Source organism: Bufo gargarizans, chromosome 6 (genome assembly GCF_014858855.1).
Source record: "Bufo gargarizans isolate SCDJY-AF-19 chromosome 6, ASM1485885v1, whole genome shotgun sequence".
NCBI lineage: Eukaryota > Metazoa > Chordata > Amphibia > Anura > Bufonidae > Bufo > Bufo gargarizans.
This window is the reverse complement of record NC_058085.1, coordinates 30,514,061-30,538,449: the sequence shown is the minus strand read 5'-3', so window position 1 is coordinate 30,538,449 and position 24,389 is coordinate 30,514,061. Positions and strand designations below refer to the sequence as shown.

Genomic DNA, 24,389 nt, shown 5'->3' with positions numbered 1-24,389 from the left:
GCAAGTCTAGACAGTATCATTATATCATTTTCAATAGTAATATATTGCATGTTTTTTTTTTTTTTTTATATGTATATTCTTTTTGGTATTATATATTTAATTGTACTGTTCACATTACTCATTTTAGTCCCTCATTTTTTTTATGTATTTATATGATTACCTATACATTCATTCTTTTTTTTTTCTCTTGTGTATCGTGCATTTAATCGGATTGTCTATATAACACATTTATTTCAGTTCCCCATTTTTATGTATTTATTGTATTGCCTACACATTCTATTGGTCCCCCCTCCTAAGTTTTAGTATATCCGCACCCTTTTGCCCCCTAGGTAATGTAAGTAACATTGACTGTGGTGCCTGAAGATAGGATGAGCGTTGTTCTCTCCGTGACAACGCATCACGTGACTCCAAGCACCCCGGGAACCACCCACAGCCTTTTCTACATACTGAATATTCTCTGTCCAAGTCCCAGAGTCACATGATCGGAACATACCATGTGACTTACACGTGTCTAATTTCTATTGGCCAGAGTGGCAGGTCCTTTGCCTCCTTACCTTCTCCTCTCCGGTCCCATGACCACCTTAGGACACATTACCCCACGTGATAGGCCAGACTGCATCCAAGCGTTGCTGGTTACTATGGTGACCCAACCCAGTATTACATAGTCCTTTGCAGTTTAATCCAAACTAAACTAATATTAAATAATATGAAAACACTGCCACCATCTGTAGTATAATTATACTACCACCCTCCTCCTCTAGACGTGTGCTGTTTATATATATATACCATGAACTATATCCCTGTCACATATGTCAATTAGACAGCACCTGTGGGAGGTCCCATGAGTTGGTAGCCACCCACTGGTGCAGTTTTTTGGTGGTTTTTATGTGTGTATATATACCCCACACTGTGTCAGCTATTAATGTCCACCTGATAAAAAGGGTCTGAACTCCCCAAAACGCGTTGTTTTTACTTGTGCGTATTTTTTATGGAATAAAGAAACCTTTCTACATCCAAGACCGTCTGAATTGGGTTGGAAGCGCAGAAGCAGGATTTCCTTTTCAACTATTTTTCGAGCAGTCCTCGGCTAGGACCATATGGTTCTACAACTGGTGAACAAGTGTCGAGTTGTGCTCAAATTGTCAGCTTTTGTAGGAGACTTCTCCCTGCCATAGCCTGCCCCGCCTAAGAATTTCACATAGGATTGCACCATTTACTGAGAAAGGATTCTGCTATGTGCACTCATGGTTCTTGTGGCTGATGTGACACATCCTTTCATGGCCTACCTAACTACTTATGACTGTAAACATGCAGTGTGTATATCACATAACAGTGTACATTATGTATGGTCCCATGACACCAGGTGGCGACCAACATAGTTCCAGTCTAGGTCCTTCATAGCACGTACAGTGTCTCAGAGGAGCCACTACGGCAAACGTAGTCTGGCATTTCTGATACTTAGTCAAATACTGTAGAGAGCAAGATTTTAAAGAAGAGAGATTGAGTATAACACTTCTACAAGGATCGGTTAAAGGGTTATTCCAGTTACAAAAAGATATCCCCTATCGACAGCGATCATGAGAATGGGACCCCTACCCCCACAATCTCTGGTGCTCCTATAGAAATTAATAAAGAGGCAGTGTGCATTATGACCAGCCGTATCATGCATTTCAGGGGGCTCCATGGGGCATGGTGCCACGTTCTTGTGATCTGTGGGTGTCCCAGTGGTAGGACCCCCACCAATATAATAGTTATTTTTTTATCCTTTAAATCAGGAGTAACATTCTGTAACCGGAATACTCCTTTAAGAGTGGAAAATAGAAATAAGTAGAAGCATGAAGATCCTTAGCGACAGAGGATGGTTAAGCAAGTTTGGCCTTTTTACCAGAACCAAGGGGCTTCTAAAGCCTTTTTCTGGCCACCTGCAATTTTTACACATTACCATCAGGAATTAAATGAATCATCTACAAGGGTCATGTTGTCTAGGGTGTTGTTTCCGTCTCCAACCTTCCCAGCTTCATTATCTGTGTCAGAATGGCAGTACCAAGGTCATTCTAGCACATCTAGATATAGGACCCTTCTTACTTGCATACAATATAATATAATATCGGCAGTTGATTATTGGAAAAGCTATGTAGGATTACTTTCATCAGTGCATATAATGCTAACTCACCAGCTGTGATGCAGACATACATTTTGAACCTTTTAATTATAGATACCTGGTCATATGATAACGCCATCAAACATGCATTTACTCATAACTATATATGTCAGTGCCACCCTGATATTATTTGCTATTGCTGTCATTGTGTTGAAGAGTTTAAATATGGGGTGGGGGGAGAGAATAAAAATTTTTAAAAATAAATTTAAAAAAAGCGATAAAATCTGGGTCCTTGGAGACTAGAGAGATATTATATAATAGTTTTCAGGGCTGTTGAAACAACTTTGATTTGTGACAAATTCATTCAGGTCTGCACCAAACTTTTAGAAAAAATTGTGGATACTAAGTGGATTTCAAGAAGTTTGCTCATCTCTGCCTCAGAGTCACGCTAATGGTCCTATACTATCTAGGTGTACTGAATCTCCAGTGTAGTTCTATGAGATACAACCTCACACTGTTTTCCTCTCGCACCTTGTAAGAGCTTTCAGAAAGAAACCCATCACAAGTAGGAGACAGGGAACACAGACTGAAGCTGTATCACATAGGAATATACTACTGTTGAGTTAGTAGACATCAATTGCCCTTAGGTAAGTTTAGTGTGATGTCATTCTGCGCACTTCTGGGGTCATTTATGATTAGATGCTAGGAAGGCTTGTCCCCATCATGGCCTGCTATTGGCTGCTCCTCTATGTTTTGATCCACGCAACAGGGAGATGTGGCCGTGCGGGTATCAGAAGTGACGCAAGTGCCGGGGAGCGGGGTAAGTATAATTTATATGAGGGGCCCAGGTATTGGGGTGCATGTTTTATAGTTTGGATAGCACCTCTGAGAATAGCTCTGTCTTTGCTCACCCTGACCAGTTTCCCTGTCAAAACAGTTGAAAAAATACTCCCAAAGCATGATACTGCCGCTCCAATGCTCTACTGTAGAGATGGTATTAGGCAAGTGATAGGCAGTGCCTGATTTCCTCCAGAAATGAAGCTTGGAATTGAGGCCAAAAAGATCTATCTTGGTTTCATCAGATCAGAGAATCTTGTTTTTCACAGTCGGAGAATCTTTTAGGTGCTTTTTTTAGTTATTTTTTTTTGGTGCTTTTTTGCAAACTCCAGTTGGGATTTCATGTGTCTTTTACTGAGGAGATGCTTCTTTCTGGCCACTGTTCCATAAAGCCCAGATTCGTGGAGTGCTGCAGTGATGGCTGACCTTCTGGAATTTTCTCCATTCTGCACACAGAATATGTAGACATCAGCTAAAGTGACCATTGCGTTATTGGTCACCTCTCTTACCAAGGTCTTTCTCTCCTGATTACTTTGTTTCGTGGGGTGGCCAGCTCTAAAAATCCTGGTTGTTCCATACTTATTTTATTTAAGAATTGTGGAAGCCACTGTGGTCTTGGGAAGTTTTAGTGTAGCAATTGTTTTGTCCATTTCTCCAGATCTGGGCCTCTACTCATTCCTGCCTCTGAGTTACCATCTACAGGCAGGTCTTTCCTTCATAATTTTTGGTTTTTGCTCTGCTATGCATTGTCAGCTGGAAGGCATTATATAGGTAGCGGTGTGTGTTCTCAAGTCATGTCTAGTCAATTGAATTTACCACAGATGGACTCCGGTCAAGATGTAGAAACATCTTAAAGATGATCAAAAGTAACGGGAGGCCCTCAGAGCTAAATTTGAAGTGTCATGGCAACGGTCTAAATAGTTATGTCCATGTGAAATTTTTAGTATTTTCTCTTTTAGTAAATTTTAGTGTCTAGTAAATAATCAGTTCTCACCTCTCCTGTGTTCTCTCCTGTCCTTATACTATAAGCAGTGATTAGCAGGGTGATCTAGTGGTGATAGAGAATCAGTTCTCATCTCTCCTGTATTTTCCCCGTCTCTTATACGAAGTATCCTCTTGCTACCCCAAGGCCCTTAGTTACAATGCTAGAATGGTGCTGCACATGCTCAGTAGTGACAACCTTAGGAGGAAGTTCACTACTGGTCTTGGCTGCAGTCATCTCAGAACTGTAGACAGAACAAGAAGACCGCATTAAAGGAGTTGTTCGGGAATCGGTAACCTTTCACAGGTGTCCAAAGCCTCTGCTGTAGAAAGATTCATACTTACCTGCTACCCTCAGCTCTGGTTATGTGTGCTGTCTCCTGTGTGTCCATCTTCCAGTAAATGTTGCTTACCTCCTTTACAGAATGGGCATGGCCACCTGCTTTACTGCAGCCAATGACTGGCTTCAGTGGTGATGTGTTTCTTGTAAACATGTTACCCCAGAATCCAATAGCAGCTTGATTACTTACATAAAGGTGAGAAAAAGCCCAATTTTTCTATAGAACATTATTTTTTATCACTAAATTATTTCACATGATTGAAGGAGTCAGAACCTTGGATTACCGGCACCACAGCCCTGAAGTGGACAGCACGGGCAACAGGTACATAAACAATTTAACGTTATATATATTGTTGGGTGAAGCGAAACATAAGAAGCGGAATTCGATCCGAAGTTTAGAAAAACTTTGTGGTAATGAAAAAGGTTTTCATAAAATCGCGGCTGCACGTGTTACAAAGCAAAAGTTAGAAGCCTGGGAAAACGAGAATCATCAAAAACATTTTTTTATCATCAGCTTGCTTTAATGTTCTCTTATATATCCTGAGCAGCGCGGATCCTTTCTTTATATTGTAAGTGAAATTTATTGCCCTGTACATAACTGCAGTGGAGTGATATTTATCATAGCTAAGCCATTCTGTTAGCGATACAGTTGTTATACACTATGGCCAACAGACAGCTGCCTGGGCCCTCCAAAGGAACAGGCAGTGTCAAAATTGTTGCTGTAGCCAGCACAATTTAACAGCAGAAGAAGGGGTGGTGGTAGCCAGAGCTGCCACTGTCATCCAGCGGACGTGTTTTGACCAACAATCCATTTTTACTGGATTGGTTAACTCACTCTTCAACATCATCTCAAGTGACAACAGATGCACATAGCCAGCAATCAGTGGGTTCCTCTCACACCATGCTTAGTTGTCATGGCCCAGGAACTGCCTCTGTGCCCTCACCTGTCCTTAACCTGCCTCTTGCTTTTACTGTCCTGTCTGTTAGCCAATTAATGTTTGCCGCCGACTCTGCTCTGATTTTCGGTGACTATGAGCTTTGCGAGGACAGTCGGCAGTTTCAGGCCAGTCCAGTCTCGGAGGAGAGGCCACTGCGGACTCCTTTAGATGTGCAACTAACGATGATGACAGTCGGATGGGAGCACATGTTTAGAGAGGTCAGGGATGTGCGCAAGAGACAGGTGACGACCAAACATTTGTAGATGATGATATAGCCGATTGCACGTGATAGCTGAGTGAAAAAGGGGCATCCTCAAAATCAAGGGGAGAGAGTGGATGCGTGGCCGTGAGCCAGCAGGGTGGAAGCGTGGCCGTGAGCCAGCAGGGTGGAAGCGTGGCCGTGAGCCAGCAGGGTGGAAGCGTGGCCGTGAGCCAGCAGGGTGGAAGCGTGGCCGTGAGCCAGCAGGGTGGAAGCGTGGCCGTGAGCCAGCAGGGTGGAAGCGTGGCCGTGAGCCAGCAGGGTGGAAGCGTGGCCGTGAGCCAGCAGGGTGGAAGCGTGGCAGTGAGCCAGCAGGGTGGAAGCGTGGCCGTGAGCCAGCAGGGTGGAAGCGTGGCCGTGAGCCAGCAGGGTGGAAGCGTGGCCGTGAGCCAGCAGGGTGGAAGCGTGGCCGTGAGCCAGCAGGGTGGAATTAGTGGGAGATCTACAGCCAAATGCAGGAGGAGTACACCGTCTTCTACTCGGGAGAGTACATGTGAGGAACACACTAGCAGTGCATGGGTTCATAAAACCAACGGCAGACAGGCATTATACAGTGGTGGAGTGCTAGCCCACTGCTGCCTCTGCAATTTCTGTGCCAATGTCCTCCTCTGCCTCCTCATCCTCCACCTTGTCCTCACTCTCCCTCTAGCCACAGTTCACAGTGATTCTCCATCACATCACACATGCAAAGCTAGGCATTGTCAGGTGGTTCTGCACCTGTTCAGCCTTGGTGAACTGAGCCACACCAGGGAGGAACTTCTTGGTATTATCAAAAAAGAAATCGAACACTGGCTGTCTCGTTGCCAACTGGAGATGGGAACCATGGTTATTGATAATGGGAAGAACATGTCTTGTCTGTGCTGCGTCAGGGAGGGCTGACCCATGCTCCCTGCATAGCGCAAGTATCTGCTATCTGCTCAGACTGATCCGCACCTATAATGCAAACGCTTGGAACCGTTCAGAACGGATCTGTTTGCGTTACCATGAACAAAAAAATAAATAAAGAATTTTTTTTTTTTTTTTTTTTGGGTTCATAATAATGCAAACAGATCCATATTGACTTACATTGTAAGTCAGGACGGATCCGTTTGGCTCCGCATCATCAGGCGGACATCAAAACGCTGCAAGCAGCGCTTTGGTGTCCCTTCTCCAGAGAGGAATGGAGGCCGAACGGAGGCAAACTGATGCATTCTGAACGGATCCTTATCCATTCAGAATGCATTGGGGCTAAACAGATGCGTTTTGGGCCGCTTGTGAGAGCCCTGAACGGATCCCCCAAATGGACCCAGAAACGCCAGTGTGAAAGTAGCCTAACAGAAGGGATTAAAAAGCGCCGCCACAACATGGATTAAAATAAACTATTTTCATCACTATTTTATTGGCGCTGTCTACATTTCTTTATTTTGTTTGACTAAGAAGCCATTTGGACACAGCTCCTGCATGGGGCGCACATTGTTTTTTTTGCTTTACTGAAGGTTGCTGTATGCATTACTTTTTGTTTAACAGAAGGGATTAGCTATGAATCTTGGTGCACACTGTTACTGCCACTGCTACTGACTACTTGAATCTTGATGCACTGCACAGTAAAGTCCACAACGATAAATTAGACCTGACTGTAACATTGACCTGAAATACTGTCGCACAGTAAATATACAGCTAATAGATGGGATTCACTAAGAATCTTGGTGCACTGCACACTGATGTACACGGTGATAGCGTCTCCCTGAAGTTTAACTTCCAAGCCTCCACACTGGGATTGGGCCACCAAGTGAGAAGAATATGATTAGGCAGAGTGGCCTGGGTATACCGGATTTATAGTGATTCGTGATGAATTAATTCACATGGAATAGAATTTTTGGGCAGACGTCAGCGAAGCTGCCAAATATTTTTTTATTTTTTTATTCGCTTATCTCTAGTTATATATACACACAATTTAATGTTACTGATGGAAAATAAGGGCTACTCCACCTGCCTTGTAAGCTTCTGGTTGTAATAATGAAGCAATCAGATTGGATTCATGCAGGAGACCTGCAGATATTTGGGTCAGATAAGTCCTGTTATCTGGTCACTTCTGTCATCATTTTAATTACTGATCTTTTCTGGTCATATAAAACCTTCCACTCGACTTCCCCAACCATCTGATTCTACAATATTTCTTTCACAGCTTGTGAATATGGGTGAAGATCTGAACAATATTAATCCTACAGAGACATATGTGAGGGACGATGAGCAGAGCACAGAGGGCATTCCTACAGATAACTGCCCAGGTGAGTAGTAACCAGTAAGTAAAGAGGTCTCACAGATTCTACTCCTTCACTGGATACTACAGTTTTATGTTACATTTAGTATATGTATTGTAACCAATTATGTAGACCCTGTTTTCCAGTCTAAGCCTGGGACGCAATGTCCAATTTCACTTGCAGTGCAGAAGAGATGTCTACTACTACTAGGACACACAATGTTGAACAGTGCTGACGTCTCTGCCTAGTTGTATAGCGATGTGCCGGAGTGATACAGTTCAATTCAGGCAGGGGAGATGCAAAAGCCTCATGGGCCTGTTGTAAGAGTTCAGTTTGGGCCCCCCTTCCTTCAGAGCTGTGTGGCCAGAGGGCAGGGAATCGCATAACCTTCGTGCTGCGTGAGGCAAAAAATAAACGCCCCCCCCACCTAACCTCTTCCCTCCAGCCAGTATGCACTTTCTATAATACCAATGTCTTCTTATGAGGCACAAGGGTCTTTATGTTCCGCTCGATCTGCAACAAGTGGTGATAACTGGCACATCGATGAACAGATGGCAGCACTATCATCACACAACAACGTGACCCAATTGTTGAGGTTTTGTGTGTCTGAAAAAACATGGCTCTCAACCTAACCCAAGTTACATTTTTGCAGATATTAAAGCTTGAGCAAATTCTGAATTGCAAGTCGGTCCATATAAAAACAATCATTTAGCTCAATGATTAGAAAGGATATGGTCCTGAGGAATCATCCTGGCATGTACTGCCTGGTGATGGAGCAAAATTCTTTCCTTGCTTCTTCCTATGTATTGCTAGTGGCTACTGTATTTGATTCTCATCCTGACCACACTACTGCCTTGTCTTTTTTAATTGTATACCAGGATCCTATTGTCCTTCGGTCTTTGATCATTGGCCACATTTTGGAACATGCTCTTGTCCTTTTGGCATGTTGCATTTTGATCAAGCTCCTAGTGATGAGCCTTGGATCCATTACTGACCATAATACAACTGCATCAACACTACTGTCATCAGTCTGTTCAGATTGAAACTTGAGGATCTTCCATCAGAAATGTCCTTACCCCAGACCAACACATATCACAATTAGAGATGAATGACCTTTTAAAAATTTGATTTGGGTGATTAGAAGAACTTTGCAAAGAAATTCAATTTGCTCTGAATTGGTCATGAATTGCGGTAAATCTGGTATACCCAGGGTCCTCTGCCTAATCCTATTCATCTCACTTAGTGGCCCAATCTCAGTGTGAAGAAAGTGAGACCAAGATTTCTACACATTTTCATAATCAGTAATGTAATTTACTTTTAAGAATTTATCCGAACCCTTTTTAAAACTGTCCACTGTTCCTGCTGTGACCACGTCCAGAGGTGTTCTTACCGTAAAGAATCATTGACTCTTCTGGAGACTGAACTTTTTCTCTTCTCCAGCATGTGTGGCAAAAAAAAAAAAAAAAAAGAGAAATGGCTCTCATACTATATTATGAAATCAAAAAGATGTGGAAGGCCAGAAACTGCCAATAATTGAGATCACCTTTTAGCGTTGTGCATATATAGGCACAAAACGCGTGAGTGCAAAGGGTCGGTGCTGCCAAAATCTCTCAATCCTTCTGGGTGGAGTGGCCGGTTCTCCAGAAGAGTGATATAGAACCCAATAGGGGGATGTGTACTGCGATAGTGCACAAAGTATGATACCTCTTGGCGCAAAAACCACGACCTCAAGGGAGGTATATAGATTATTTTTTTATTAATTGGTGATAAGCGACAACGCGTTTCGGAGTCAATATACTCTTTTCTCAAGTCTGTATAATCCGTGCTTGTGCAGATGGCTTGTGGGAGAATGTGCGCCTACAAGAGCCGGAGGAAGAGAGGCGGAGCTTAGATTGACAGTTAGTGGCTGTCAATCTAAGGCTATCTGCACAAGCATGAATTATACAGACATGAGAAAGGAGTATATTGACTCCGAAACGCGTTGTCACTTATCACCAATAATAGAAAAAATAATCTACATACCTCCCTTGAGGTCGTGGTTTTTGCACGCGGGCATTGTGTACTGTACCGTTGTCCTGTTGAAAAACCCAGACGAGGGCCCGCAGTCATGAGGAATGTTCTGTGCAACATCTGGACATAGGCAGCGGCCGTTTGACGCCCCTGCACTTCCTGAAGCTCCATTGTTCCACTGAAGGAAAAAGTACCCCAAACCATTATGGCGCCCCCTCAACTGTGGCGCGTAGAAAACATCTCAGGTGGGATCTGCTTGTCATACCAGTAATGTTGGAAACCATCAGGACCATCAAGGTAAAAAAAAATTCTCATCAGAGAATAAAACTTTCTTCCACCTTTGAATGCCCCATGTTTGGTGCTCTCTTGCAAAGTCCAAACGAGCAGTTCTGTGGCGTTCAAGGAGACGAGGTCTTTGAAGACGTTTTTTGTTTTTGAAGCCCTTCAGTCGTCTGATGGTTATGGTGCTGCAGTCGGCAGGGCCTTAATTTGGGTCAAGGATCGTCCAGTGTCTTGATGGACAGCCAATTGGTTCCTCCGGCTCAGTGCTGATGAAATTCTTTTGGGTCTTCCACTTGACTTTTTTGTTCCATAACCCTCAGGATCATTTAAGAAATTCCAAATGACTGTCTTACTGCGTCCCACCTCAGCAGTGATGGCGCGCTGGGAGAGACCCTGCTTATGCAGTTTAACAACCCGACCACGTTCAAAAAGGGACAGTTTTTTTGCCATCACAACGTGTGACTACCTGACAGAAAATGACAATGAATCCACATCTTTGCACAGATTTGGCCTTTTTAAAGGCATGTGGTCCTAAAACTTGGATCAGCTGAAAAACAGCCTGTTTCAGTTTAATCGTTATTTTCAATTAATTGAATGCTCAAAAAATGTTTTGTCTCACTCCCATTTCTTCTTGTTGCATGTTGAAGCTCTACTTGGAACCTTGTTAACATCCAACAATTTTTGCCATTTTTCAAGTGGTCTTAAACTTTTGATCAGGACTGTATCTCTTAGTAGTGTTCATCAGATTCAACAATATATTCATAGTAGTTTTTTGTGAAAACCAAGAGCGTGTAGTCAGAAGACGTGCCAAAAACATTATCTTAAATAACAGATTTTTTTTTATGTTGCTGACAGCTCACCCTGGCCAACTCGCCCAATACCCAACATTCGGCGGAATAAGGGATCCGCACCTTCAGTTTCCCCTCAATATATTTATGAATAGCTTCCCATCAATATATTTATGAATAGCTCCCCAGTACTGTTTCATTTTTGCACAGGACCAAAACATATACAGATAGTCTGCTTCAGGGACATCGCACCGGGGGCAATTAGAGTCTTTCCTAATCCCACATCTATTAAGCCAGAATGTAGAATATTAAACTGAACCACCACGTGATTGAACTTGAAATTGGTTTCACATAATTTTAGAGTTACCTTCTCCTGGTCATCCAAATAAACCATTGGACACTCATTTTTCTAAGTCCTCTGACCAGGAGAAGAAGCATCTCCAAATCGATTTATTAATACATTTTTATAAAGATGAGAAATCTTCATCATGTGGTCCAAGTTCCCTATCCATTCATTAAATTGTGTTAAAGTGTGTATTTGAAGCCTGTTTTTTTCCTGTACGCTCAAAAGTGCCGATCTTAACTGTAAATACCGAAACCATAATAATTTCTGTGCTTTTTCTCTCTGTGATAGTTCTAAAAAAGAAATAATAACTCCATTATTTACTACCTGTGTCAAATATACAATATTACTTTTTTGCCACTATTGTTCCTTAGCTAGTGCATCTAAAGTTTTAAAATGATTATACCATAAAGAAGTGCATCCTAGTGAGCCTTTCACTCCACACCATAGTCTAATAGCCTGCCATGACTTTACAAAAAGACTCCTGGCTAATCTGAATTCAATTGACCAGACTCCAGAAGAGTAAAAAAATTATCATATGGAGATCTGTTAACTAAGTCCCTGCAAAGTGGGCTATCTTTCCATTCACGCAGAAAACAAAACTGCAGCTAAAAATTATCCCTTGAGACAAGGGAGGTTAACTTCCCCACTCTCCAGGGGCTTATACTAATTTAAGTCTAACCCGTTCCCTGCCCCAGAGTAGATCATTAATAATTATTTTGATCACCTTAAAATACCTATCCGGGATCCAAACTGGTGAATTCCTAAAGAGATGGTGATTCTCCCTCAGCTACTCTATCTTAACTAAAGTTATTTTTAACCTTAACTTGATTGTATTAATAAATAAGTTAAGCGGAATGAAATCTTCCACCCTAGCGGAGACTGTAATGTCGAGATACTCAAAGGATTCGGCGATTTTCAAAGTGTTCAGAGGACTATCCTTGAGAAATAATGATTTATCTAAGGGCGTCATTGTGGTATCTAGTGGCATAATCGTAGTTTGATCTCAATTTACCTCCAAACCTGAGGCTTCTCCAAAAGAATTTTATCTTTTGCATAATAGTTAGGAGAGTAGGCTTTGCCTGTTGGACATAAAATAAAATATCAGCATATAAAGAAATGCGATCTTCCGTTCCTAATACCCCAAAGCCTAATATCCTAGGATCTTGTCTTACCTTGGCAGTCAAAGGTAAGCCCGAGGAGAGAGTGGACATCCCTGGCGAGTGCCCCTAGTCATGGGAAAACTTCTTGTGAAACACCCATTTATATTTAGTCTTGCAGTAGGGGATCTATAAAGAAGTTTAACCATGTTAATGAACCTAGGGCCAAAGCCCATCCTATGAAGCACTCTCCAAAGAAATCCCCACTCAACTCTATCAAAAGCCTTAGTCGCATCTATAGACAAAATAGAACGTGCAGGCCCCCCCCCCCCCCCGCGGTCTGTATATTAGCAAAAATAGAACACCAATAATAAATGACTCACAGAAGTGAGTACCCGTGCCAAGCCTGCACGTAAAGTTAGACACCAAAAGAGAAAAAAAGGGCTAGCACAAATAGTAGTAAATATAAACTTTATTATAGTCTCAATACGAGACAAAATACGATAAAATACAGGTAAAGAACAATGTAATGGTGGATGAGAAACACATAGGACGACATGGGACACCACTAGTCACTCAACATATCAAGGCTGGAGGTATCACATAGTAAATACATAAACCCAGATAGGTGTCTAATACATATGACCAGCTAGGACTATAAGAACAGAATAAGAATCAGATACAGTGCAAAGAAGTATAAAGTGTATAGTGCAAATCTAGCAGAGTACATAGATCTATTATACTAAACTGTCCACTATAGAACCATAAAGTAAATACCTGAGTGGTGAACCAGAAAAACCCACGTTTCGCATAAGCTTCTCCAGGGGGCAAGAGTGTGTATACCTCAGGGAGATCAACTCCTCCCATATACCGATTGTAGTCGACGATGCAATCGGGCTAGAGGACCGTTGATGCGATACCTCGCACAGGGACAGTGGTGATGCCATTACCGTGAATTGTGGACAGTACAAGGACATCCCTCTTGTCCTTATATCTGACCAGCAACAGGTTTCCACTGGTAATGGTACGGGTCGCACCCCTGGGGATAAGTACCTGAAGGGGGTGGGTAGAGAGGCTGCGTTTATTTTTCCGCACGGTCCCAAAAGCGGACGTGGATCTGGCGGTGAGGGACCAGAACAAGGGGATACTAGTATAAAACTTATCCACGTACAGGTGGTAACCCTTATCTAGCAGTGGGTACATAAGGTTCCAAACAAGTTTCCCGCTAACAACCAGAGTAGGGGGACATTCTGGGGGTTGAATACGGGAATCTCGCCCCTCGTACACACAAAACTTGTAAGTGTACCCTGAGGTACTCTCACAAAGTTTATACAGCTTCACGCCATACCTCCCCCCGCTTAGAAGGAACATACTGGCGGAAAATGTGTCTCCCCTTGAAAGCAATGAGAGACTCATCAACCGCGACCTCACTTACAGGTACATAGGCCTGTACAAATTTGGCCCCAAAGTTATCGATGACCAGACTGATTTTGTACAGGCGGTCATAGGCAGGATCACCTTGGAGGGGACATGCTGCATTATCTGCATAATGCAGGCCTTTCCGGATGGCCTCAAACCGGGAGAGTGTCATGGCCATACAGTAGAGTGGGGTCTGGTAGAGGACGTCCCCACTCCAGTAATGCCTGACACTAGGTTTCTTGACTAGGCCCATGTGCAGCACAAGGCCTAGCATGGAGGTCTCCTTGCTCCCCCTGGCGGCGTCTCAGCCGCCTTGGGGGCTCATCATGATGATAAGGAGGACGCGGATGACAAAAGGAAAGTGGGGTCATCCTCGTCCTCACTCGGGCTCTCGGACTCGGAGGCAAGCTGGGCGTATGCCTCCTCAGCCGAGAACATCCGGCGGGCCATAGGGGAGTGTGTGTGTGTGTGTGCGTGCGTGTAAATCTTTATTTGGTGTGCATGTGTGTGGGGGCACGGGTGTTCACGAACTTACCTTAAACATAACAGACAAAAAAAAAAGGCCCTAAAATGTGAAACTTTTATAATTATGAAAAAAATTTTAGTCAAACTCGCTGATCAACCGTCTGAAGTTGATCAGCGGTGGGGTGTGCGATGCGCTAACAGTGGCGGGACACTTAGAGTGCCGGCCACAGTCAGCGTACGCAAAAAAAAAATATATATATGCTTGCGCCCCAAAAAAAGTTGTGGGGGGCAAGCTGCAGCACACCTGGGGGGTCTAGGGTCAGGGTTAAAAACATGGGGTAGAAAGTGGGCGGGGTTTCAGCAAATCAAGCGCACAATATCTCGGAAACCAAAGTGGCGCAAACGTTCATCTTTGCAGCACAAACGAATGCTGTATTTCTTTTTGACATTTAAGAACATGGGGTGGAAAGTGGACGGGCTTCATAAAAATCAAATGCGCAATATCTCAGGAACCAAATCGACACAAACGTTCATTTTTGCTGCACAAACCAGCACACACGTAGCACAAACAAATGGTGTATTTCTTTTTGAAATTTAAGAACATGGGGTGCCAACATCACACAGGTACTTCTGTTGTGCTTTATCCAGAAGGAAGTCATAAAAAGCCTGGCTTGTCCTCTGCATATACTCTCTATCTTCAACCGTTTTCACCTTAGCATACCTAGCCATTCCTTCAGCGGCTGCTTCCTCTAGTTCTTTATCCTTGATCTTTGCTTGTGCAAATTTGCGATAGTACTAATAAAGATCCCTCCCATAAATGCTTTAAACGCATCCCAAATAGGCCATCCTTCATATAAGATAGGGCCAGGGGCTATCCATCGTATTTAGTATATTGGGCAGACTAGATGGGCCAAATGGTTCTTATCTGCCGACACATTCTATGTTTCAAATGTACTGAGATTTAGCTGAGGCATAATTCCTCTCCCAAAAAGAGATATATAATTTCCTTTTCTATCTGATTATGATTATCTAGACATTGGGGGTTCAGTCTAAATGGGGGTTTGACTCTAAAGTCGTTCCCTGGCATACATAGCTCTATTAAGAAGGTGACATGGGTCTGCAACTGATCTGGCCTCGTATTTCATACGTCTAACACAATTTAGGTAGCCTTTATTTATCAAGGTCAGGTCAATTCTAGACATAGAGCTTCCAGATTTACTAACACAGGAAAAAGCTCTCTGGAGCGGGGATCCCTGGAGCGGGTGGGACCCTTTACCTCCAGTTGAGATCCTGTCTACCTCCTGGATTCATCACACAATTAAAATCCCCATGGGGGGGGGTATAGATAAACGCCAAAATACATAGCTTTCCATCAAGCCTACCATAAAGAAAAACATATCTCCCCTGTTTATCTATAGAGGATGCAAATCTATAGAGGATGCAAGGCATAAAGGCATAAAAAGTTGATCTGTTTATGAATCAATACTGTAAGGCTGGGTTCACACCTTAGCGTTTTACAGTGCGTTCCTACGCGCTGTAAAATGCTCAACAGGCAAAAACAAATGACTCCCTATGGGCATGGTTCTCACCTGAGCGTTTTACAGTGTGTATGAACGCGCTGTAAAACACCCTACGCCCCAAGAAGTACAGGAGCTTCTTTGGGGCGTATTGTCACTCGTAACACCTCTGTTTTTCATTGTACGCCTCTGTGGTCAATAGCAAGAACTCGCGTACGACGAGTGTTTCCAAAAACGCACTAAAATACGCCTCAAAAAACGCCCGATAAGAACGCCTGTAAACAGCGCTTATCGAATACGCTCAGGTGTGAACCCAGCCTAACTTCTCTGGAGTAGTATATAAAAATCTCAAGAAAGGAAACATATTTCATCAACATTCCTGTCTAACCAATCCGTGGCCATCTCTGAAGTGTAAAAAAAAAGTAGTTTCCTTATGTACAATCCTTAATTTGGCTGGGTACAAAAATGAATACTTAATGTCCTTGCTCTGAAGGCGTTTTTTTACATCTAGGAAGGTAAGTCTCTTCCTTTCAATGGGCCCTTTCAATTAGAAACAGAGCCGAGAAAAATTCCTTCAAGAAATTACCAAAAAATATGGATTGTATCGTTCATAATGATACAATCTTTTTCGGAAAAAGGAAGAAAAACTAAAAGGGGAAAATGAGATACTAACTCTAAAAGAGGAAGGAGGGGGAAAAAAAGAGGGGGGGGGGGGGGAGAAAAGAAGAAAAAAAGAAAAAAATAAAGTGGAGGAAAATGGCTCCTAAACAGAATAGACGATCAACGGACTCGACGCTGTTCAAGCCAGGGCAGAAACAAATAGTCTGCTAAAATTGATAAATTATTAAGGTTTCCGAACTTAAACACCAGCAAGATGTTGATGCAAAAAAAAATATCGCTGAGTTTAGATCGGAGGATACACACGGGGGAGATTCAGATAACGGAGACGGGGAGAAGCAGGTAAAGGGCTCCTCCCTAGTAGAGGAGATTTTACTGATTGTTAAAAATAATGGAAAAGCGATAGAAAATATTGCTATACAATTGGGGTCAGTACAGTCAGATTTACTGATTTATAAAAGATGATCTTATCAAGATTCGCGATAGAACTAAGGAATTGGAAATTACAGTAAATAAACTGGAACAAGAAGTGAAAATGTTAAAGGCTGAGAACAGTACAGTAAAAAAGGACTACAACTATCTGAGAAAAGAAACGGTGGACCTTGAGGATAAGTCAAGAAGATGTAATGTACGAATTTTGGGCCTAACAGAAATCCCTGACGATGTTCTCCATTCATCAGGAATGGGGCTAAATATTACTTTTATATTCTATTCACACTACATGGGCTTCATTACTTTCGGAGGGCACAAAGGGGCTTAAAGGCTATGTACACTTTTGGGGACTTTTTTTTATTATTGCATTGTACTCCTTTTGAGCTAAAAATAATTTTCAATTGGTCTTTTTTAAACATATGTACTCCTTTTTTCTGTACAGTGCTGTAGTGGCAGCCTGTGGATTTTCTCTCTCTTTTCCATCATTTAGGGAGCAGAAGGACACCTTATCTCTGCTTTCTGCCCTTAAAAACAATCATTATAGCTCAGTTTTTATTCTGCTGATAAGAATGTGGCTTAAATGTTTATGACCTCTCGTAGTTTAAAGATAAGTTATCAGATGACGAGCACAAAGTGAAAGTACCAGTCGAAAAGTGAACCACAAAGCTCAATATTTTTAATAAAGGCCAATTGAAAAAAATTATTTTTAGCCACAAATGAATAACATGCAATCATTAAAAAAAATTGCCTCTGAAAATTTACATAGCCTTTAACTACTGTGTATGACCACTAAGGGGCAGCATTATTGTAAGATGGGCACTAAGCAGGCATAAATATTGTGTGGGTACACAAAGGCAGCATAACTATTGTGTGAAGGCACGAAGGCACCTTTCACACGAGCGAGTTTTCCGCGCGGGTGCAATGCGTCACGTGAACGCATTGCACCCGCACTGAATCTGGACCTATTCATTTCTTTGGGGCTGTGCACACGAGCAGTGATTTTCACGCATCACTTGTGCATTGCGTGAAAATCGCAGCATGTTCTATATTCTGCATTTTTTCATGCAACGCAGGCCCCATAGAAATGAATGGGGCTGAGTGAAAATCGCAAGCAAGTGCGGATGCGGTGCGATTTTTTTACGCACGGTTGCTAGGAGACTGTCGGGATGGGGACCTGATCATTATTATTTTCCCTTATAACATGGTTATAAGGGAAAATAATAGAATTCTTAATACAGAATGCATAGTAGAATAGGGCTGGAGGGGTTAAAAAAATAAATAAAATAATATAACTCCCCTTAATCTACTTGATCGTGCAGCCCGGCTTCTCTTTGTTGTGCACAGGAAAAGGACCTTTGATGACGTCACTGCCCTCATTACATGGTCCGTCACATGATCCATCACCATGGTAAAAGATCATGTGATGGACCACGTGATGAGCGCAGTGACGTCATCAAAGGTCCTATTCCTGTGCACAGCAAAAGAAGCCGTGCTGCGCGATCAAGTAGATTAAGGTGAGTTATATTATTTATTTATTTATTTATTTTAACCCCCTCCAGCCCTATTGTACTATGCATTCTGTATTAAAGGGAACCTGTCACCAGGATTTTGTGCATAGAGCTGAGGACATGGGTTGCTAGATGGCCGCTAGCACATCCGCAATACCCAGTCCCCATAGCTCTGTGTGCTTTTATTGTGTATAAAAACCGATTTGATACATATGCAAATTAACCTGAGATGAGTCCTGTCACTGACTCATCTCACATACAGGACTCATCTCAGGTTAATTTGCATATGTATCAAATCTTTTTTTTACACAATAAAAGCACACAGAGCTATGGGGACTGGGTATTGCGGATGTGCTAGCGGCGATCTAGCAACCCATGTCCTCAGCTCTATACACAAAATCCCGGTGACAGGTTCTCTTTAAGAATGCTATTATTTTCCCTTATAACCATGTTATTAGGGAAAATAATAAAATCTACACAGCATCTAACCCAAACCCGAACCTCTGTGAAGAAGTCCGGGTTCGGGTCTGGGTACCAAACATGCCGATTTTTCTCATGCAAACATGGAACGCAATTGCAGTGAAAACTGACTTGTTTTAGTGTCAAAATCGTACCATTTTCCCTGAACACATCCGACCCCAATCCGCAACTCCCGTGTGAAAGAGGCCTAAGGGTGCATTACTACTGTGTGGGCGCTTAGAGAGCATCAGTTTGTGAAGAGGGCACTAAGGGGGAATTCTACTGTGAAAGGGACACTGAGGGAGATAACTATTGTGTGGGGAACTGAGAGGACAATCAGTGACTCATGTCCAGGGCTAGAATTTTTTTCCCATAATTTTTAAATGATTAATTGGATGGGGGTTGCAGGGAAGTTGCTCAAGGTGGGGGCCAGCCTTTTCTAATTATGCCCTGGGGTCTTCTATTAGATTGTGATCTGTTTGGCCACCACTGTTTTAGTAAATTGATGCTTCAATTTAGTGCCAAGTCTTGTACTTTCTATGGAGTTTTTTTTTATACAGAACGGTTTATAAAATTTCAACTAAATTGTTTGGTATATTACTGATCAATAATGTTTTTTTTCCCTGAAAATATTCAATTATTGGCTTCCTTCATACCAATAAATGGACAACATACAGTGGAGGAAATAATTATTTGACCCCTCACTGATTTTGTAAGTTTGTCCAATGACAAAGAAATGAAAAGTCTCAGAACAGTATCATTTCAATGGTAGGTTTATTGTAACAGTGGCAGATAGCACATCAAAAGGAAAATCGAAAAAATAACTTTAAATAAAAGATAGCAACTGATTTGCATTTCATTGAGTGAAATAAGTATTTGAACCCTCTAACAAAAAAAGACTTAATACTTGGTGGAAAAACCCTTGTTTGCAAGCACAGAGGTCAAACGTTTCTTGTAATTGATGACCAAGTTTGCGCACATTTTAGGAGGAATGTTGGTCCACTCCTCTTTGCAGATCATCTCTAAATCCCTAAGGTTTCGAGGCTGTCTCTGTGCAACTCTGAGCTTGAGCTCCCTCCATAGGTTTTCGATTGGATTAAGGTCCGGAGACTGACTAGGCCACTCCATGACCTTAATGTGCTTCTTCTTGAGCCACTCCTTTGTTGCCTTTGCTGTATGTTTTGGGTCATTGTCGTGCTGGAACACCCATCCACGACCCATTTTCAGTTTCCTGGCAGAGGGAAGGAGGTTGTCGCTCAGGATTTCACGATACATGGCTCCGTCCATTTTCCCGTTTATGCGAATAAGTTGTCCTGTGCCCTTAGCAGAAAAACACCCCCAAAGCAAAATGTTTCCACCCCCATGCTTGACGGTGGGGACGGTGTTTTGGGGGTCATAGGCAGCATTTTTCTTCCTCCAAACACAGCGAGTTGAGTTAATGCCAAAGAGCTCTATTTTGGTCTCATCAGACCACAGCACCTTCTCCCAGTCACTCTCTGAATCATTCAGGTGTTCATTGGCAAACTTCAGACGGGCCTGCACATGTGCCTTCCTGAGCAGGGGGACCTTGCGAGCCCTGCAGGATTTTAATCCATTGCGGTGTAATGTGTTTCCAATGGTTTTCTTGGTGACTGTGGTCCCTGCTAATTTAAGGTCATTAACTAACTCCTCCCGTGTAGTTCTAGGATGCTTTTTCACCTTTCTCAGAACCATTGACACCCCACGAGGTGAGATCTTGCGTGGAGCCCCAGAGCGAGGTCGATTGATGGTCATTTTGTGCTCCTTCCATTTTCGAACAATCGCACCAACAGTTGTCACCTTCTCTCCCAGCTTCTTGCTAATGGTTTTGTAGCCCATTCCAGCCTTGTGCAGGTCTACAATTTTGTCTCTGACATCCTTGGACAGCTCTTTGGTCTTTCCCATGTTGGAGAGTTTGGAGTCTGCTTGATTGATTGATTCTGTGGACAGGTGTCTTTTATACAGGTGACTAGTTAAGTCAGGTGTCCTTAATGAGGGTGACTAATTGAGTAGAAGTGTCTAACCACTCTGTGGGAGCCAGAACTCTTAATGGTTGGTAGGGGTTCAAATACTTATTTCACTCAATGAAATGCAAATCAGTTGCTATCTTTTATTTAAAGTTATTTTTTCGATTTTCCTTTTGATGTGCTATCTGCCACTGTTACAATAAACCTACCATTGAAATGATACTGTTCTGAGACTTTTCATTTCTTTGTCATTGGACAAACTTACAAAATCAGTGAGGGGTCAAATAATTATTTCCGCCACTGTATATATATATATATATATATATATATATATATATATATATATATATATACATATATATATATATATATATACATATATATATATAAAAAAAATATATACTATTTATTCCTATTATTGTCTAAAATATGTCACAAATAATCCTCTGTTTTCTACAAAACCTTAAATTAACCTTCACACAAAATAAATATGTCCAATAAATTAAATTACTCGTATAGCATATTATCTCAATTCAATTACTATCACGGTCCCTTTCTTATTTCCTTGTGTGGAGCTCACCCACTATTTGGAACGATGTTGTATTCCACAGCAATATTATGAATATTTACAAGATATTCTGTTGTTATTTTCTTGTAATAAGCTAAATGTCTAGCGGTAGTCTTATTGATGCCACTTTGTTAATATATTCATCTCTTCGCATGATAGTTCAATGCATAGTATATTCATTCAGTGTAACAGCATTTAGGTTAGATGTAGTATGATGCTTCTCCGCCTACCAGACTCCTGACGTTCAGTTTAATACGGCTGGTAGCAAGATACGTACGTGTTTCCTTTATACAGCTGCGATTCTCTTGTGCTGCTTATTCCCTCAGTTATCCTGCGCGCTAGTGTCGGCACTTACTTGACCGCGCATGTGGGTTGAGAATCCCAAGATGCTGACTTAATTGAAAGCTTTGAAGCGTCTCTTGTACAAACCGGATTCCAAAAAAGTTGGGACACTATACAAATCGTGAATAAATACTGAATGCAATGATGTGGAGGCGCCAACTTCTAATATTTTATTCAGAATAGAACATAAATCACAGAACAAACTGAGAAATTTACCATTTTAAGGGAAAAATATGTTGAATCAGAATTTCATGGTGTCAACAAATCCCCCAAAAGTTGGGACAAGGCCATTTTCACCACTGTGTGGCATCTCCCCTTCTTCTTACAACACTCAACAGACGTCTGGGGACCGAGGAGACCAGTTTCTTAAGTTTAGAAATAGGAATGCTCTCCCATTCTTGTCTAATACAGGCCTCTAACTGTTCAATTGTCTTGGGCCTTCTTTGTTGCACCTTCCTCTTTATGATGCGCCAAATGTTCTCTATAGGTGAAAGATCTGGACTGCAGACTGGCCATTTCAGTACCCGGATCCTTCTCCTACGCAGCCATGATGTTGTGATTGATGCAGAATGTGGTATGGCATTATCTTGTTGAAAAATGCAGGGTCTTCCCTGAAAGAGATGACGTCTGGATGGGAGCATATGTTGTTCTAGAACCTGGATATATTTTTCTGCATTGATGGTGCATTGCCAGACATGCAAGCTGCCCATGCCACACGCACTCATGCAACCCCATACCATCAGAGATGCAGGCTTCTGAACTGAGCGTTGATAACAACTTGGGTTGTCCTTGTCCTCTTTGGTCCGGATGACATGGCGTCCCAGATTTCCAAAAAGAACTTTGAATCGTGACTTGTCTGACCACAGAACAGTCTTCCATTTTGCCACCCTCCATTTTAAATGATCCATGGCCCAGTGAAAACGCCTGAGCTTGTGGATCTTGCTTAGAAATGGCTTCTTCTTTGCACTGTAGAGTTTCAGCTGGCAATGGCGGATGGCACAGTGGATTGTGTTCACTGACAATGGTTTCTGGAAGTATTCCTGAGCCCATTCTGTGATTTCCTTTACAGTAGCATTCCTGTTTGTGGTGCAGTGTCGTTTAAGGGCCCGGAGATCACGGGCATCCAGTATGGTTTTACGGCCTTGACCCTTACGCACAGAGATTGTTCCAGATTCTCAGAATCTTCGGATGATGTTATGCACAGTTGATGATGATAGATGCAAAGTCTTTGAAATTTTTCGCTGGGTAACACCTTTCTGATATTGCTCCACTATCTTTCTGCGCAACATTGTGGGAATTGGTGATCCTCTACCCATCTTGGCTTCTGAGAGACACTGCCACTCTGAGAAGCTCTTTTTATACCCAATCATGTTGCCAATTGACCTAATTAGTGTTAATGGGTCTTCCAGCTCTTCGTTATGCTCAAATTTACTTTTTCCAGCCTCTTATTGCTACTTGTCCCAACTTTTTTGGGATTTGTTGACACCATGAAAATTTAAATCAATGTATTTTTCCTTTAAAATGATACATTTACTCGGATTAAACGTTTGATCTGTCATCTACGTTCTATTACAAATAAAATATTGACATTTGCCATCTCCACATCATTGCATTCAGTTTTTATTCACAATTTGTTTAGTGTCCCAACTTTTTTGGAATCCGGTTTGTATTTTGTGGCTGTGCGATTCTTCCTATTACCGCAAATTCTTTATATCTCTGTGTTCACCAGATGCATTTCGGAACCTTACTGGTTTCTTCCTCGGTGGTCAAACGAGCACAAAAGATACCACCATGGTAGTAAGAATTTTTGAAAATCTGATATGTCAGCCAATTGGATTATGGCAACATTGGACATTAATTCACTGTACACATGTATTAATCATGAACAAGGTATACAAGCAGTGTCAAAAATCATAACTTAAAAAAAGATTTAAAATGGGAACAAATACTTTATTTTGGATAATATTAGATAAGTTTTGACCCACAATTATTTTTATTTCAAATCCAATTATTATTTACAAATGACCGGGACCGCTATGGGCACCAGATTCGCTCCCCAGCTATGCCAATTTATTTATGGCAGCCTGGACAAACAGAGAGAACACCTAAACTGGGGTCGAATCTGGTGCTCTGGTCACAGTATATCAAGGACACATGAGGAATTAGTGGAATTCATAGTAGGTTTAAACAATAATGAGGCAAATCTAAAATTTGCATCAAAAATTAAGTAACCAGTGCAATTCCTGGATCTTGACCTAGAAATCAAAGGATTTAAATTTATATGTAGTACTTACCGAAAGTCAGTAGCAAAGAATAGCTTCATTTTAAAAACCAGCTACCATTTACCACATTGGTTATTAAACGTACCTTTCAGCCAGTTTCGTAGGCTGAAAATAAACTGTACACAAGATGACCAATTTTAAAGGGAAGCAGAGTCTTTGAAAGTAAAATTTTTGAAAAAAAAATATCCCCTATTGTTGTTAAATAAGTCTCTAAGTAAAGTAAGATAATTAGATAGGGAAACATTCTTTCAAATAAAAGAAAAAACAGAAAAAGAAATAGAGGAGTCTTCTAAAATATTATTACCCTTCAATATACAACACAAAAAAATATCTACCATTATTAGGAAACATTGGCATTTATTGCAAGAGGACAAGATACTGGCAGCGACTCTCCCAAATAGACCACCCATAATATACACAAGAGCCCCCAATTTAGAGTTACAAGTGGCCCCAACTATGAAAAGACAGAAAGAAAGATCCATCAGTACACCATGGGAAAATCTTAAAGGTTTCTATAGGTGTGTCCTATGTAGTAATTTTACGAAAGTCACGAAATTTGACAGAAAATCTACTAC

General features: G+C 41.8%; 1 protein-coding gene across 1 annotated transcript in view; it reads left to right on the top strand.

The window, feature by feature from the left end:
- The window catches only part of LOC122942502 (zinc finger protein 271-like), a 174,635-nt gene that overhangs the window by 9,595 nt on the left and 140,651 nt on the right, over window positions 1-24,389 (top strand). Inside the window, exon 2 of the mRNA XM_044300167.1 lies at window positions 7,621-7,723. Within this exon, the coding sequence (XP_044156102.1) occupies window positions 7,682-7,723 (42 nt within the window). The 5' untranslated portion in view covers window positions 7,621-7,681. The remainder of the gene's footprint in view (window positions 1-7,620; window positions 7,724-24,389) is intronic.